This window comes from Lonchura striata, chromosome 3, assembly GCF_046129695.1.
Source record: "Lonchura striata isolate bLonStr1 chromosome 3, bLonStr1.mat, whole genome shotgun sequence".
Lineage (NCBI taxonomy): Eukaryota > Metazoa > Chordata > Aves > Passeriformes > Estrildidae > Lonchura > Lonchura striata.
The window spans coordinates 47,663,200-47,681,474 of record NC_134605.1 but is presented as its reverse complement, the minus strand read 5'-3'; the positions used below and the strand labels follow the sequence as shown (position 1 = coordinate 47,681,474).

At 35.8% G+C, this 18,275-nt stretch overlaps 1 protein-coding gene across 1 annotated transcript in view; it reads right to left on the bottom strand.

Annotated features, from left to right (window-relative positions):
* The window catches only part of WDR64 (WD repeat domain 64), a 56,827-nt gene extending 43,480 nt beyond the window's left edge, over positions 1-13,347 (bottom strand). The window contains exons 1-8 of the mRNA XM_077781790.1: positions 13,200-13,347; positions 12,384-12,514; positions 9,422-9,521; positions 8,762-8,865; positions 6,200-6,229; positions 4,082-4,189; positions 2,268-2,482; positions 1,622-1,756 (exon numbers count right to left, since the gene is read on the bottom strand). Of these exons, the coding sequence (XP_077637916.1) occupies positions 1,622-1,756; positions 2,268-2,482; positions 4,082-4,189; positions 6,200-6,229; positions 8,762-8,865; positions 9,422-9,521; positions 12,384-12,514; positions 13,200-13,347 (971 nt within the window). The remainder of the gene's footprint in view (positions 1-1,621; positions 1,757-2,267; positions 2,483-4,081; positions 4,190-6,199; positions 6,230-8,761; positions 8,866-9,421; positions 9,522-12,383; positions 12,515-13,199) is intronic.
* Between the last annotated feature and the right edge of the window lie 4,928 nt (positions 13,348-18,275).

The window sequence follows — 18,275 nt, the reverse complement described above, 5'->3', positions numbered from 1 at the left end:
CAACAGTTATTCTACTGCATTCACTGCTAAAGCATGAGAATTCAAACAGCCAACACAGACTGAAATTGACTCAGTGGCCCTTCTAAATCTTATGCTTATCTCTCCCAGTTTCATCCATTGCTGCTAATGAGTGAATATTTTATTGCTTTTGGATGTAGCAATATCAGGATTAACACTTGTCACTCCCAGGAAACAATCAATGACTGCCAGTGTAAATAAGCTGTACAGAGCCAAATGTGAATACTTTTAATTTTTTCTTTTGAGATTCAAACAAGTATTAGTTCATCTACTCTGGGATAAAGTAGCCATTAATATTGAAAACCATAAATAGGGGTGGCAGTAAATCTGAGACTCTGGAAACTTTGAGGAATTAATGAAAGAGCTTGTTATTTCTAGGCAGGTGTAAATAAAAGGCTGTTTGCTTCCTATTATTTAGAGGGAGAAAAGATTTCTTTCCAGAACTCTAACAGAGAAGTCTTATTTCTCTTGACAGGACAAAATAACAATTAATTGATTTAAATGTATGACTAACAGATTTTCTAAGGATTTTTACCTTTTATACTTCTATATAATTGTTCATTAGCTTTTTAATGGACTTGATACTATTGATACTGATATATCTTGACACTATTCCAAGATCAATGGGAATAAGGGATTCTGTCACTGTGAAGTCCTGCTCAAGCCATGGCCTTGTAACAGAAGCACCTTGTGATCATATCCATACCTCTCTTTTATGGATACTTTACAAGAAAATATTGTAGCTGTTCTTCAGTCATTATTGACAAACAAACTTAAGTCCCATAAAAGAGAAGATGCATTGCATCCTTCTTTGAGTACAAAAACAATTCCTTGCTACAAAGTTAACTGGGGAAATTTCTTTTGTTAGAACCAGTAAATCGTATTTTTAAACTAGGTATTTATTAAATGGACATTTCCAAGTGATTTGATCTATAGGTATTTTTAGGACTATTAATTTCATTTTAACAGCTGTGTAATTTTTCAGTTGTCTAAAGGTAATTTCATCTATCTATTGTGCTATGAAGTTTTCTAAATTCACAGACTAATCAGTCTTGGTTAAATCAGTTAAATCACCTAATAGCACTGATAAGCCATATGAATAAGGACTTGGCACAAATAAGGAGGCCATAACCGCTTTTCTGCTGCATTGGAAAACCACTTCACACCCTTAGAATAAATTGTGTTCTTGGTTTAAACTTCTATAACTCAAACTTGTGAAAATAAAATTGTAAATGAAATTTAGTTGAGTTTATTTTTGAATGTATAAATTTTAAATGAATGGCTACATGATATATCTGCAACAAACCAATCAATTTTCTAACTAAAATTGCTTGCTGAGGAGAAATTGGAGGAGACAACATTGTCAACATAACGTATTTTAAGGGTTCGGAGTATTCAACGTGTATGAACAGTTCTCTCCTACATCAAAAGGTAGTATACAAAAATATCCAAGCATTTAAACAATTGTATTTTTGTTTTTATTAGAAATGCTAATAGAAAAGTCAGATTCAATATAACAAGAGCACATCTTATGAGGCACTGATCTCCAGCAGAGTTATAAATCAGAAGATCTATTGTTTTCTAGAAGATGTCAGATACTTACAAATGGTCCTCTAGTCGCTTTATGTCATCCAAAACAAATGAATTAGTACTGTCTGTGGAGCAGGATCCAAAACGTTTTAGGTCAGAAAAATACTTAATCTTCCCAACCCAGTCATCATGTAGCTTGCGTTTAGGACTAGGGATAAAAATGGAGATTTTATTAGGCTACAATAGCAACTACTGTGATGTGTCCCTAGGTGGACAGGGATTTTATCAGTGAGATTATATACAAAACCTATTTAATATCCAGGGCAGATACAGAACAACTTTTCCAGCTCAAATGCAAGCAGAGAGAAAGTCAGGGTTGAACCATGCTCTTTTCTATTCACAATCATGCTTCCATCTCATTGGGCACAATAAAGCTCTTCCTTTGTCAAACTGCAAAGCAGCAATTGTGTATTCTCCCCTTGAATTGTATTCTGCATCCTCTCAGTTGTAAGACCTCTTGTAAAATCTTCTACTGAAAATTATGGCATTTCCTTCATGCAACAAGAAGCAAATCATACTGCAGTTTGAAAAATTATTTTCTTTGGTTAGATGGGCTTAATTTAGAAACAGAAGCTAATCCTCCACTTAGGGCAAACAAAACCCAAATTAGAAACAAAACATAATACAAGACTGAAAATATTTTATCACAAGCAACTTACATGTCAAAAGATTCGGAGTCCAAGACTTTAAATTGTGCTTCTTTTTCAGCTTTAGATTGTTTCATTATGAAGTCATCACTGGTGATAGTAAGCAGATAAACATAACCCTTATCATCTCCCATTAAGATGGTATCCTTAGCCAGGTTATCTGCCACAGTCACCGTACAAACACAGAGCAGACAATTTTTCATTGGTTTGATGACAAAGCCATCACTCTGTAGAATATGGTAGAGAGATTATCAGATATTGCATGAGGATCCTTAAATTGAATCTATCATGCTTATCTAGTTACATCAGCATTCAAATTTTGCCCTTGTTTTTCCAAGCTTCCCCTGTGTTAAATGTTTCCTGGTATCAGAAACTCATGGAAGACCATCATGAAGTGGAGTTAAAAGCAAATCCTAGAGGTTTCAGCAAGACTTTGTTTCATAGGTAGCTTTTTGAATTTCTGTGAAGAAGTATTAATTGCAAATTCTAGGAAGGATCTCTGCATACTATGTGGGATGGTGTACTTGCTAAGAGTGTATATGGTTTCCTGCTCAAAAATAAGATGCTCTCTACAGGAAAATTGGTAATAACTAAATTAAAGAATAATTCAAACAACAAAATTTAGCAGTAACACACAGGGATTATCTATACCAGTGTCCTAATTAATAAAACAGCCTGGGAGTGTCAAGTGTACCAATTCAGGCAGGTGTTTCAATTTTTGAAGCACAGAGATAGTGGGAATGAATACAGTTGCAAGACACTGCGGTATTTTGCTAGAAGGCCCAGAAATGGGATTCAGGGTCATCTGCATTACACTATTTATTGATTGTACTGCCTGACTCCATCTGTTATTTGATTAAAGCATCCTTGCCAACCTAAACTGGGAACTGTTCACATGCCATAGGAATTAACTGCATCAAGGCTGTCTGCGTAGCACAGAAACATTGTAGATGTAATAGGACTGTCCATATATTATTTCTGTGGTCTTGAAAGAGAGCTGCACCTATTCATCAACAGGACACCTGCATATCTCAGTGATGTAATAAGTGGAGGGAATTTGGAGAATAATAGGTGTAGAGTAAATATTTGAGCCCTCCTTCAAGAAGCTGAATTGGATTGGCAAAAAGATTTAAATCGACCTGTCTGACCTTGGGAAGCAACCTTTTAATATTGTAAAAAAAATCCTAAAAAATCTTATCCAAAAAATAATTACTTGGCTTCTCTTCATCATCTTAGATAACTTGAAATTTCCAAGAGAAGTTCCAGGAACAGGAAGAAAAAACTAAGATATGGGTCAGCAAAAATGCATAAGACATCAAAGAAAACATTAACAATTTGGACATACATTATTAACATCAAAATGTTTTTTATCTTAAAAAGTCCCAAACAAAACATAGGATGTGAAGAAATATTTTCTTTAAATCAGGAAGTTACCTCAAAAAGAATCTGTGTTATATTCCTTGTAAAACCTGTTCCTTGATTCTTAACAGATTCTGAGATATATGTATGCCCATGCACACATTTTAGGTGCACAGGTGCACACATATGCACTAGATACACATGGAAAAGAAATTCCTTGGAGGTTTGTTTGCATCATAGTGTAAAAATTTATTTTTCTTCCAAACTTTTAATGTATTTTAATAATCCCATTTTGCATGTAGAGTATACTCCTTTAGTGTGAATTCCACTGTTTCACTGAGTTCCTACAACAACAAAAGTGAAAAGCCTTCATCCTGTTAGACCAAAGGGATGTGAAAGTATATTGGAAACATAGACTGATCAACTTTCAGGTTTCATTTTGGCATTTGTCTGATCCAACATAGTACCTTGCTCTCTTTTGATTTATAGTCCCAGAGAATGATTGTGCTTTCAGTTACAGCCACGACATAGTTCAGATTAGGCAGGAAATCACATCCAGTGATCCAAGCAGTATCCTGATGAAAATAAAACAAGTAGCTAAAGAAGGATTTTCTCTGCAAATTTATCAACTTTTCTATCATGTAAGTACATATTTTAAACCATTTGCACAGAAATCACATGTACTCTTCACTAGCACATGCTAGGTCTAGTTCCACTGAGAGTTCTAACTCCAGGAATAGCTCATACATGAATTTACAGAGGTACCAGGCTCAACCTCTGTTATCAATTACTCACCTGAGAGGCACAAATGTTGCACAGGAAAAAACACAATAAACATCTAGTGTTAGTCAAACTGTAATGACACTCTGGAAAAGCACTCTTGAGCAGAGAAAGCTTAAGCTAAAACATCCATAGTAAAGCAGATTAAGCTTTTACCTGAATACAATTTGGTTTGAAACAAAAGAAATTTAAAGGCAGTCCAAAATTTCAGTTATAAAAACAAAACTGAAATGAATGTTTATGAAAATAAGTGACTTTATTAAATAATTTTAATTATCCCAAAAGGTAGATCAACTATTTAGAAATATATACATGTGCCTATGTTAAGCTATTGTTCAAATATACTTCCTATTATATAGATGTTGCCCTTTACTACAATAAGCATGTGGAAAATGGCAGTTCTGCAGAGGCCTTGTGGATTGTTTGGCAATTCTTACGGAAGTGTTTGTTAACAGTGGCTTTTTGAGGTTCTTATAATAGCGTCAGATAACAATTACTAAATGGCTTGAAAAAGAAGATTTTACATTTGTAGCTGTCAGTAATTAGTTGTGTTGGCTTGTGATGATGCAAAGTAACAGATTTCAGCTTCAGAGGAAAGGTTATAAGAATTTCTCTTGTTAGTGCTGCTATACTTGACAGACAAACTAAGCAGCTGCACCAGATCAACCTTTTCATTATTTTCTTATTCCATCCTGTCACTCAAGAGCTTTTATCTTTCCCCTCTTCCTTCACACATTTTATGGTAAAGATGTCCTCCAATGGTGCCTAATACTGCTACAGCTGCCAAATATTGTTGTACTTTCACAGCAAGAAGCCCTTCACATTCATTGAGGAATCATAGTGTTCAGAAAGGAAAGGGACCCAGCAGCCCACTGCAGCATCAGGCTAGCACTCCAGCTTCTTCCATCGTCTTTCCCTTGGCATCTCTGGGGAAGATCCTACCTTTGCATATTTGAGCTGGGGAAAGTGGTTCCTACAAGCAAGGTTGGAATGACTAAAATTCACTCCTGTAGCACTTCTGTAGAAGCTCAAATTCTAGTCAAAGTTTCCAAAAGTCAGTTGGTCTCAAGAATATTTCTCAGGGTTACCTCTCTGCACTGATTCCACTGGTCAGATCAGCCCTTGCAATACATAAAACACAACTGAAGCCCTGTTTTCTGAGTTGGAGTAGTCGATCTCTGATGTGGAGTACTTCTGTTGCATTTTAGAACTCCCACAATATGTAAGAGAGAACCAACAAAAGGCACTGCCTCCTGGCACAAGTTACCCAAATTGACTTTTAGGATGAGGGGTCACATCACTTTGCTAAGACTGATGTCTCTTGTCTACAGGTCATCTGAAAGAAGCTCATTACCGAAAATCTACAGTGATACTCCCAGTGTAAACACAAGGTTTTAATGTATACACTGTGTAGCCAGTCATCTATCTAGGAAAGTGTAGAACTGTTTTTAATTAACAAAAATAAAATTTTACTCACTAAAATTTTACAGTGACAATTGAAGTTCTGGATTTTAGAAAAAAAAAGTTCTGGCAAGGTAATGGGTAAAGAATAGTTTGGCAGAAAAAGAAGCATTTATCTGAGGTTTCATTTATCAGAGGAAAGAAATCAAGTTACTCAATTGTTTCAACAACTTTAAGGAATAAATTGAAACCATTTGACCTACAGCACCCTATGAAAAATCATGCAGAAGTCTCAAAGTTAGAATTGACATTAGAATAATGCTCAGTTTCTACTTTTTTCAATCTCGTACATGCAAATTTTTACTTCAAATTATTTAACAGGAAGGAGAAAAAAAATAACTTACTTCAATATTGATGGTTGTCAGAACCTTCATCTGAAAAAATCAAGAAAGATATTGTCATAATAACAAGGTAGTTCTTAAATTAAAAGTCTAAACAGAGTCATCTCTTCACAGGCAGATCAGAACAATAACTGCTAACTGAAAGAGCTGTTGGTTAAGATCTGAGAAAGATCCTTAACCTGCCTGTGGTCTGTTGCCCTTTATATTGTGAAGAATTTAAAACTTCTCTTTCCCCCACAATTGTTTCATAGTTTCTGGTTTGGTTTGAAGTTTCTACATTGAGATGTTGAAGCAAGGATAATAAGTAAAAACTCCTCACTTTTACAACATATAAGAGTACAGATCAGCTGGTCTGATGAAATTGTGCTTTTAATGGTTTTTGAGAGCTAAAACAGCATCAGCTCCTGTAAGAAATAGGATTTATCATATAGAAACCCAAGTTAACACTGGCCCAATGCCATGTCAACCAGTGCCAGCAAAATCCCTGGCAGAGGCAGCACTTCAGGCTGCAAACAGGAATAACCACATTGGTACAGCACCTTTCACCAAAGGTAACTACTGGGAGACAGTGTAACATGTGGATGAAAACCTGAAGTGTTTAAAGTGTCACCATCGTCCAGCAGAGACAGGGTTATCTATTATGTCTTTTAACAAAACTACTAAGTTTTCAAAAGCAGTTTCAACCTTTTCCCTTCTGAAACACCCACAGACGATTTTTCACCTCCTCTTGCCCCTGTCCCTGCCCCTCATCAGGAATTATTCAATGGCACCTCATATCCATCCCAGCAATTCCACATTTCATAAACCAAGAAGCTAGGAGCAATTCTTTCTTCCCACAGAAGTGAGATGCCAGGTGTCATAACGGACAGTCTTTGAGCAGAGTTTAAGAGCATTGTTAGCCAAGAGATGGATATCTATGCACTGTATCAGACTTGGCTTTATCTACAGTAACTAAAATGTGTATTAAGGCTGCCTACTCCTACAGGTCTTATGTGCAGGTCAAGGCAGTATCCATCTGAGAACCTGAGCAACCTGAGTAAGTGTCATATTCTGGAGTAACCTGGAAGTAGCTGATGGTATAAAGCTGTATACAGGTGTTGAGTCATATTAAGCCCACATTCATTAAAGAAAGCAATGTTTAGCCCTCAAATGGAACCATGGAACCATATAATAATTAAGGCTGGAAAAGATCTTTATGATGATCAAGTCCAACTGTAAAACTAACACTGCCAAGTCTACCGCTAGATCGTGTCCCCAATAGCCGCTTCTACACATTTTCTGAATACCTCCAGGGTTGGTGACTCAACCACTTCCCTAGGCAGTTCCAGTGGTTGACAACTCTTTGGATAAAGAAATTATTCCTAATATCCAGTCCAATCCTCTCTTGGCACATCTTGGGGCTATCACAATGACTTAGTCATTTTCAGCACATAGTTTTATAAGTGAGAGTTGAAGTCCTTAATTCACTGTGTTAAGCAGCTGGGTGTAAAATAATATACATTACAGTCACTGATGTCAGATAACATCAGTCCAGCCTATGAGGAGGCAGCAGGGGCAGGCAGAGGGTAGGGAGGAGAGCTGTTTTTAATCTTATACTTGGGGAAATTATTTTTCATAGGTACAAAAGAGGGATAATGTTCTGGAGGACAGGCTTTCAAATAAATTATTTCAGTGTTTATCAAAACTGCAGTACTGCTTTGTTCCTTAATCATCCACAGGAGTCCTTTCTTGGTTTAAATGCTCCTGTCATAAGCATTATGCACTAATTAGCTAAAACCCCTAGAAAACATTAGTGCTGCTTTAAAGTTTTATTGCATTGCCTGAAATAAATTTTAAGGAACTGGTTACATTAAAATTTTACAAATGTAAAGTACCAATAAGCATAGATGTGTGATAGCCTGGGTTTCTGTATGACACATTCTATCTCATAGCCTCTATAGATGCATACCACTAAATAGTAATATAATAATCTGGGAAATTAATGTACAAACTTTAGTTTAACAGCATTTTAATCCTGAATTCCTATTTAAAATGGTACAGATCTCCTTATGTTTTACTGATGAGGGAACTAACTGTGAGCCAGTTTCATGCAGACTGTTGTAAAACTCATGACTTTCAAGCTTCTAGATGTTGCTGTACTGAATAAATCTTATTTGCAAACAACTGTCTCTGTCCCTTCTAGATATTTTCAGTAGCTGTAGAAAACAGTTAATGCTCTGATTTCCACTCTATATCTAAAATTTTTTTATTTTATATTTTTAGAATATTTTTTATTTAGGGAAATCTTTTCTAAACAGAAACACAGATTATTTTCTATTAAATGAATTTCTATGAAGAATGTCTATTATGAGACATCTCTGTCAACTTGTGTGGACTGTCTAGTAGGTTTGTAATTGGAAAGAACAATGTATATTTCCTGCTGTACTTAAAAATATAGAAAAAGTTAACTTTGATAAGAAAGATATGTAGTTTTTTTAATGGGAAAATTTGAATGCTAGATCACAGTCCAATCAGTTCCCCTATGTACTGCTAATGGAATAATAAAAGAGTTTGATTTAGAATTACCTGTTTTCTAAATACAGTTAGCACTCCTTTCTGAGAGGCTGTTACTGTGAGATGCAGAAGGGGCACCTTCACTATACCCTTGATCACATCTTTTCTCTTGACAACTGTCAATGACAAAATATTACTCTTCATCTTACAGACATGGAAAGCATAAACAAATAGAAGTATATTAGTAAGGAGAACATAAACAAATAGGACTATAATAGTAAGAACAGTGCCTCTTCCTGACAAGAATTTTGGTGTCATAGGCAAGGCAGCGATGCAATATATCATAAATTATCCCATACTTGGTTAAATTAATCATGTTGCATTTTAAATATCATTAATATTGTAATTTTGGATGTGCCAGTTCTTCCTTCACATTAAAAAAAAAACAGAAAGACAATGTGTAACTGCATAAATAAATAGTCTAGTTCAGAAAAAAATAATTTCAAAATAATTTAGGAATATGGAGAATTGGAAAATGCAGCAGTGGGATGTTCAATGTTTAGTAAAAACCCGTGTATTTGGGAACAGAGAAGAAGAAGAAGGAGAAGAAGTAGAAGAAAAAGAAGAAGATGCAAAGACAGACATGGGATTTTATCACCCTACTTTCAAGAAAGAGAGCAGCACACAGCACTAGAAAAAATATAGTTTTTGATGTAAGGTGAAGTATGTCACCTGAATGAGTAATCTGCTGTTTTTCAGATACAAGCAAAACCATGCTTTCTTTTGATGCGGAAGACACGCCACCATTTGCTCTTCTGAAACAGCCAAAAATCTAAAAAAAAAAAAATAGAACTAAACAAGTAATTTATTGCAAAACTACTTCTGGAAGATATATATATATATATATATATATATATATATATATATATATATATAAAGTCAAATAGTTATCTCACACTTTAATATAATTTAATATTCTTTGAGTATGTACCTTAGTATTATTTCCTTTAACCATTAGCTGTCAATATGACTTTAGACTGCTGAGATCTGATACTCAGACACAATCTTTCTTCAATGTTTGTAAAGAAGTCAGCTTACACAGGACTTCTAGGAATACAGCCCATCTATTTTTTAAAGTTTTTAGTACAGTTTTGCTTTCTAAATAACCATATTCAATTTCCATTTTCCAGTTCCACCTACCTCTACTAGGGAAAAAAAACCAAACAAAACTAGCAAAAGGCACACAAAACACACAACTCCATATTTATAAACAAAGACATTCGATGCAGCATAGTGGTTTAGCCAACACAGAAGAGCTTTTCCATAAAGATATGTAGATCTCCATTTGTTTGAAAAGAAATGTAATATAAAGACAATTTAAAATATCCTTTATTGGCCATCTCCCTAAGTCTGACAATGTTCCATTTGAACATGATGAAGATTTCTGCACAGGATAGTCAGGTAAGCAGCTTATTTCTACTCCAGGGTGTGAAATTTTCAGTGGAAATGTTCTACAAATCTCAAGCTCTGTACCCAATAGTAATTTAGTCATTTCTTTAGGAAATTAGTCCCACTTAGCTGTACAGAATTTTAAACTCCTTTCTCATATTATAGACATTATATATACTTCCATTCATGAATTCTAAAAGCAATGTCCCTTTGGATGGGAGACAAAACGTTGTATTTTATTCTAGTTCAGTATTTTCCATGTTATACAATAGAACTCCCATTTTCATTCTTTGAGAGATTCAGATGCACGTCTTTAAAAAAAAATACTCTCACACAGCATTACTCTTCATCTTTCACTTCACAGCTCCCTCCTTTCTACATACACAATTATTAGCTATCATACATCCGTGTTTGCAAGACAGTTTATAGGCAAGCCATACTAAAAGACTATCATCAGTCAGCTCATACTTGGTAAAATTTGAAAAATGCTCATAGAAAGGGTTCTGGGGAATTTTATCCCAAGGAAATTGTGCACAGATTTCAAAAAGAAACTAAAGAGGCTTCACCTCTTTCACTACACCCCGTACTGTGCTTACTTCTGTAATTATGTAGCTGAATTATTTATGTAATTAAGTAATTTGGTAACTAGTCTGACTGCATTACAAACACAGTAAGGTTTTGGAGGAAATGATCCACACTCCAGCAAACATACAGAGCTTCCCTTATTTCGCTTATAAACTAATGAGCCTGAACATAATTTGCTACTGTTCTGCTAGCCTAAACAAAGGACAATCAGTCCTCCAGACTGTCAGCTATTTTCCAGATTTGCCCCAAGCCCTCCTTGAAGGAAATCTTTAATGGCTGACATGAGCAAAATACGTGATTAATGTGACACAGTAAGAAAAAACAATGGTTAAGAAAGGTAGTAACCAGAAATGTTCTCACACAGAACCTTATTAAACAGAAACAGCTGAACACACTGCTTTTAGGATGATATCAGGAAATCACTTTATAGCAATTGTTGATAACACATAAGGAACAGATGCTTGGGTATCTTCAAGGTTCCAATATTAGGATGATGTTCCAGAATAACATAAAATGTAAATACGCTAACAAATTTATAGTTTATGTCACTTGCTAATACCCTACCATAAAACTTTAAGTCCTGCAAGGATTTGCCATGAATATAATGCCTCCTATGCTAGCGTAGGAAAGTCATTGTGTACTGGGAGTTATGTCCCTTCTGCAGAATTCTGTCTTCAGGTAAGAAACGACCAAAAAAGTCTTGCAGTAATATATGATGAAGGGTGCTCTTGATAAGGATTGGCTCTAACAATCTAAGAATCAGTAATTTTTATAGAACAGTTACCTGAAACACTAGCCATGGTAAATACCTCAAGAAAAGACACATTTCTAGAGCAAGTGTTCATTTCTCAAAACATGTGCAAATAAAAAATGTTTAAGAAACCTGACAAAGTACTTTTTCACAAAATGTGAAAAACTGGGTGCTATGGAGATAACCTTCTTAGGTGGATTCAGAAATAACTTACAAATGGATAGATTTGTTTAATATCCAGGAAGGGATATTAAACAGAGTGCATTTATAATTCTGGCAGAGGAAATCCTTAAGGTATGTGCACACAGATGCAAAGAGGGTAAATCGGATCTACTGTTTCACATTACCTCATTCTTACATGCTTTTTACAAAGGTTTGGTATTTACCACTATTACAGACTGAAAAATTGTCTACAAATATCTCATTCACCTACAGGACTGAATAACATATGCAGAATTCTCTGGTTCAAAAACTACTAAAATGCTGCCCTACCTTTAAGGTTTTGTATTCAAAGTAAGGGCCAGATTTATGCTGTGAACAGGGGAAGAGAAAGGCGAGGAAGCAGAAGTTAGAGAAAAGAGATGAATGGAGAAAAAGAGGAAGAATTTCTGAATATTTAGCTAAAGATAGACTTATCCTCAGAGAACAAATGGCATACTGTCGTCATAAGAGATTTTGCATTTTGTCAAGAAGACTGAGTGACAATGCACATCACTGAGGTAGTTCACTGAAGACCTGAACACACCTAGGCTTTAGGCAGCTAGGATAAGTAACAAGAAAGTGCCTCATTCTGCCTTGAAACTCATGAAAACAGACTCATGAACAACACACAATTAACAGATAAATACTGTCACCATTTAAAATTGTAATTAGTTTTTCATATTTAAGAAAACCTTAAGAAATTCTTACCTCAAGCCACTCTGGTCTTACATCAAGGTTGCTCATAACCTTCCTGAAAAAGGCCTGAATATCTTGATCCTTGACTGCTGAACCAAAAAGTGTTCGTGTGGTTGTATAGAACTTTCCATAATCTCTCTCATCTGCATGGGAGGAACAATGTCCACACAGTTTAAAACTAGAAAGCTACAGATTCCTTTCTTATCCACCCTACCCATGATTTTATTTTTCCTTCAATACCAAACCATGGAAGTTCCAGCTTCTCACATTGTATTCACTAAAGCATTTAAAAAGAAAAAAAAAATCAGTCCTAATATTTTCTCTTTTCAAAACTACCTAATTTGCAATGTATGACAGGAAACAGATAAAAAGATAAAAATGTCACACTCCTTTTTTCTTCCCTTACTCACCATAATTGTGATTTGTTTTTTTGCACCTGAACGGTGTGTGGGATTATCCTTTCAAGCAGCAACAACCACTTGCATTGAGAAAAGCAAAATTTTACCCTCATTATTTACAATTAGTTACTGTATTTACATAATTTATTGAGTTTGTGCTTTTATGGAAACATAAACCAGTTAGCATCATGCTAACTTCTATATGTTGCAACTCCACCAATTATATTTTCTGAGTGATCACCATGGCCTTATAATTTGGCCAGAAATCCTAGCAGAATGTGAAAATAACTTTCACAGTGCAATCTCTCTATTTCCTGTAAAAATCAAACAGTTACAGTTAGAACACTAATTTGAAGGAAATTATCATGATATGTGATATGTTCTCTCCATGTGAAAATTACATTTTACCATCTGAATTAGTATTTCTTACCATCGTCTTTAGTATACAAGTCTGAACTCTCCTTGGTCTTCTGGATGATCATTTTTTCAACTAGATTCTGGAACTGCTCCAAAGCATTCTTGAAATCAATCAATTCAAGAGCAGGGCAACCCTCCTTATCACCCTTCTTTTCAGACATCCTTTATGAATAGAAGACAAGAGGGAGAGCTCTTCTTACAGCCATGTCCAAGCCTTGCTTTGTTCCTTTAACTCCCACATGAGTTCATGTGAGATGCAGCTTCATGACAGGTATAGCAAACATTACAAAATAAAAAAGAGGAGACCCTGGCTTAGCATCTCAAGCTGGCAAACATTGTAGTGAACTGTGGCTGTCAAAATATCACATCACAGAATTCTACTCACTGAGTAGGTCCTACTCACTACTTAGTGGTCCAGGTCATGAACCAGAACCACTAAGTAACCTAGCATGTGACATTATTTCATTTTATCTCATGCAACTGGTGACAGAAAGACTTCATGTTTTTTTCACAGAATAGTTAGGGTTGGAAGGGATCTCTGAAGATCCAACAGTCCAACCTCACTGCCAAGGCAGGGTCACTTAAGAGAAGGTGACACAGTAATGCATCCAGATGGTTTTTTAATGTCTCCAGAGAGGTATTTTCCCCCAGGGTTTTAGTAACACTTTTCCAAATGTTTCTTTGGGGAGAGAGCTGAAGGAGTGGAGAGCATTGAGCATGTATTAATTGCTTGAACAAATCTGACCTTTAGTTCTGCTTTCACCTCCTTTATGTTACAGATCAATAAATATCAGCCATGTATCACCACACACAGCACAAAACTTTGTTCTAAATTATAACTTGTAGTAAGGCACCAGGTGCTGTTCTTCAGACACAAAAATACGGAGAATTGCATCAAAGTGTAATTGCATAAAGTGTTAAAATTTAAGCCTCTTTGTGTGGCTTATGCTTCCTTTCAGCAGTTCTTGTAACATCTTCACTAATTTAGTTGGTACATTCTCATACTAGGGGCCTTTTTCCTGGACTACTTCTCCTTTCCTTTAGGTTTCAATATAATTGTGATTCTTATGCAAATTTTTCATATTTTCAATATATTTAAAGGATATTGATGCCATGTTACTGAGCTATGCCATAACAGGAAAATGGTAAATTTCAGACTATTTGCTAAACTCACTTTTCTGTAGACCACACTGATCAATTTCTTTTTATTGTTCTTTAGCTATTGATCTTTGCTATTACTTCTCCCAAGGTTGATGCCAGGTTTACTGGATAAGGCTTTCTTGAATTCCTGAGCGAGGAGTCTTAGCTCTGAGGAGATTCTGTAGTTGAAAAGGAGAAATTATATTTTATATTTCCTCACAGCAATCTAGAGGATTGATATCAAACAGGCATGTTTCAAGAATATTCCAGTCACTTCTTCAAAAAACCAAAACAAATAAAGGAAGTAGTCTTCACACACACTCAGCATATCAGCTAAATGACATTTTTTAATCATATAGGGAAAGCAACTAATTGGTATTAAACAGTTACTAAAAATAATGCATGGAAATAGCTCTGCATGAAATAGATCGTTTTTCAGGGAAAATGGTGTCTCATGATATGCTACCTAACACAAGCAATCCAAGAGCCTGGAATTCTATCATTTCAAGGGGAAGAACCCAAAAGTTTCTGGGTACTTCTGTTCTACTGCAATGAGCATTTCTTTTTATTAGAATAAAGAAAAGACATTGGCAGAGAAAAGCAGCAAATCAGAATGATGCCTGGAAAAGGGAGGGATAGCTTGAAGATACATTTTTTCTGTTCCAACAGTAATTCTCCAAGAAAATATTTCTTATGTAGGTCAAGGTACTCAGTGGCTGGTCAGATACTATATCTTGGTCAGAGTTGTGGTATATTTGACATACTGCCTCCACTGAATTCTTGTTATGCAGTGCTTCCTGTTGATTAATTTTTCCAGTCTCTCTTATCTAAGTTTGTATGACATCAGGTTATATTCTCATTTCCCAGTCAATATCAGTGGTTAAAGGTTCATAAAAGGTATTTAGCATCCACCCTCAGAACAGAGAAGTTACGAACAGAAATCTATGTTTTGTTGTCTTGCAAAAACCCATGTGGAATCTTCATGTTATGTAACATAATGAAAACGCAAAGAAACCCCAAATGAAGAGTCATTGCTTTCAGTACCCGTTGATTCTTTTGTCTTCAATGTTAAAAAAAAAAAAAAGTACAAGAGAATTTAAAAATAAGATGTGATGACTGAGGAGACTGGAAAAAAAAACAGAGAAGATAGGAATTGCATTAGAAGATAAGCAAAGTCTAAAAGGTAAATTCAATATTTAATTGGTGAGTCAGGAAGTCCTTGCATTAGTAGCACTACATTAGTAGGGCTAATGCATTAGTAGCATTAACTGAATGAAAAGCATCTCCTTCACTGTCTCTCTTACTGATAGTGTGGAAAGCACTGGATATGAAACACAATATAATTGATGTATATTCAGAAGCTGACTCTGCCAACTCTTCTCTTCTTACCACATAATCTTATTAGTCCCAGTTATAAGAAATTCTCAGATACAAAGATAATGATATGTCTGTATGGGTGCAAAGAACAGCTGCAGCAAGTTCATTGTAGGATTGGCACCTCATTTGAAAAATCAATAATTTTCAATCTTTATCTCAATAACTACCATAAGTTTATGAAATGTCATGCAAGTTTTAAAATTCTGACTATGTAATTTGATGGCTCATAGCAAATAACCTATACCTACTGAAGAAGACAATCAGCAAAGGTGATAGATCATTTTTCCTGCCTGTACCAGGCTGCCAGTCACTCTTCCTGGTGGTCTCATGCAAAAGCAAATTCTCCCCAAGTAAAATGATGGTTCAGAACAACCTGAAGTAGATCACACAGTGGATCTAAACTGGCCTTAGTTGTCCCTGAAGAGGCATTGGGACATAAAAGACTGTTTCTGATTTTGGTCAAGTCCAGTCATTTAAAAAGGAAAAAAAAAAAAAAATCAGTCCCTGAAGATGCTTTCTTTGATAAGCTTACCCATCCTTTTCTATCTCTTCCTTATAAACATCCCATTAAACCTAGCTGTATTTAAATTGAATCAGGATAGAGATGCTTTACTTCAGACTGACTGAATTCTCTGACCAGTATGGGACTGAGCAAGTAATAAATTTTAGCATTGTAAAAATTAAATTCCTTCTATGAAACAGTGTTTAAGGGGTGCTATCATGTTGACATTTACATTAGCTCACTCTTTTTTCCTACTGGCTCAATTTTTCACTTTTCTTTAACACCCCATGAGCAGTATTGTGCTCCCTGCTATAAAGTGTACGTGCTCCCCTCTGTCACTAACAGCAGCTGAAATAACCAAGTGATAGTTTTAAAAACTGCATTTCCTGTAGACTATATATTGATTTGTATGTTAGGCTCTGGAAAATATCAACAAGGCAGTGAGCTTCTAAACACTTTCATTTTATGTTTGTCACACTAACAAGAAGCTGTGGCGTGAGTATGAACTACTATGCAAGGTGATTTCTTAAAAGAACCCAGTTTATATGACAAATGAATTAAAAAATGTTACTCTTGCAAACACTGGTGTTGCCGGTTTTATAATGCCAGTGTTTAGAGTTCAGCCTGCCCTATGAACTGTGTCTGTACAAGCAAGGACATCAGGATGTCAGCAGGCACAAGCATATATCACCACCTCTTTTAATCTGCTCCTCAGGAAACAAGTGCCACAGAGGCATCAATATGCGTCTGCCTCCTGAGCACATGGCACAGTCCCACACAAGTTTCTCTAGCCAAGATGAAGTTAATCTCATCTAACTTAGGCATCTAAAAGTTAATTATTCATGTCATCTTATGTGCCAGTCAATGTTTATTGACTGGCACATAAGATGACTTGAATAAGGGTGAGGGTGATTCATCTTACTGGTCTTAAGTGCTTAACTTTCAAATACATCATTTAGGTGGGATGAATCACACCAGCAGCTAGTACAGCTCTTTGTACACATGTCAGGTATACCAGAGCTCACACATCCACAGAACAGGCTGCAGCCAACTTCCAAATGCAGCACAAATGCTCTGACTGCTCACCATCACCTCCCAGGACAGCCTGCTTGGGTCCCCTTCCCCCACTGAAAACACTTGTGCTTGCTTCAGTGAACTGTGTCTGAGCCAAGCTCTTCTCTCAGCCCAGAATATTTTGACAATCTTGCAACATTAACACTTTACCTGCTTTAGGATTTAAAGTTCACATCCCAATATGGACTAGATTATACATGTAGGATTACAAGTTCTGCAAGACGAAGCACTAGCTTTAAACTTTTGCCCCTAGGGATGTGCATTTTGGGTTTTTTTTACTTAAAAAATTGCATTATCAACAAGTGTAGATCTATCTTGAAAGCCTTGTTTTAATGCCAAGAGGTTGGCAACAGATGAAAGCTTTCTTCTGTCCACACTCACACTTGTTCTGTGGATATACCCTGCAGCTATATATAGATACAGTGAATAATCACTCAGCTTTTATCTGCCTCTAAGGCTAAAGAATATCAAAAATAACATGTAAGAAAATAAAATATTCCAGGAGAACACTGTAAAAAGAAACACAAAAAACAAAAAAGCTGAAGCTAGGTAGCCAGAGTTTTTTGGGAAGTTTTAGTTTGGTTTGGTTTGGTTTTGAGCAGCCTGCATTCTGAGTCTATACCATGCCCTTGGAAATAATAAGCTTACAAAGTTCAAAACAGGCATGAAACCCACAGCATTATCTGACTCCTGGAACAAATGTATTTAATACAGACAGAAGACTTTCCTGCTCACTCTCTGTCAGGAAAGATGGGAAAGAGCCTGTGACTTCAAAGGTACACTAGCAAAAGACAGAGAACAGTGAAAATGAGTGAAAGCAACACATAAGTCAGTGAACATAAAATGAAATAGGTCTCTTGAATGCCTTAAAACACTCTTTTTCCACCCCACAGTGTTCTTACTGCAAAACACCAGACATTTTTAATGGTGCAGTTACAACTGGGAGTCACATTTGTGGTTTGTATTTCTACAAAAGCTTAGAGAGTAGCACTGACT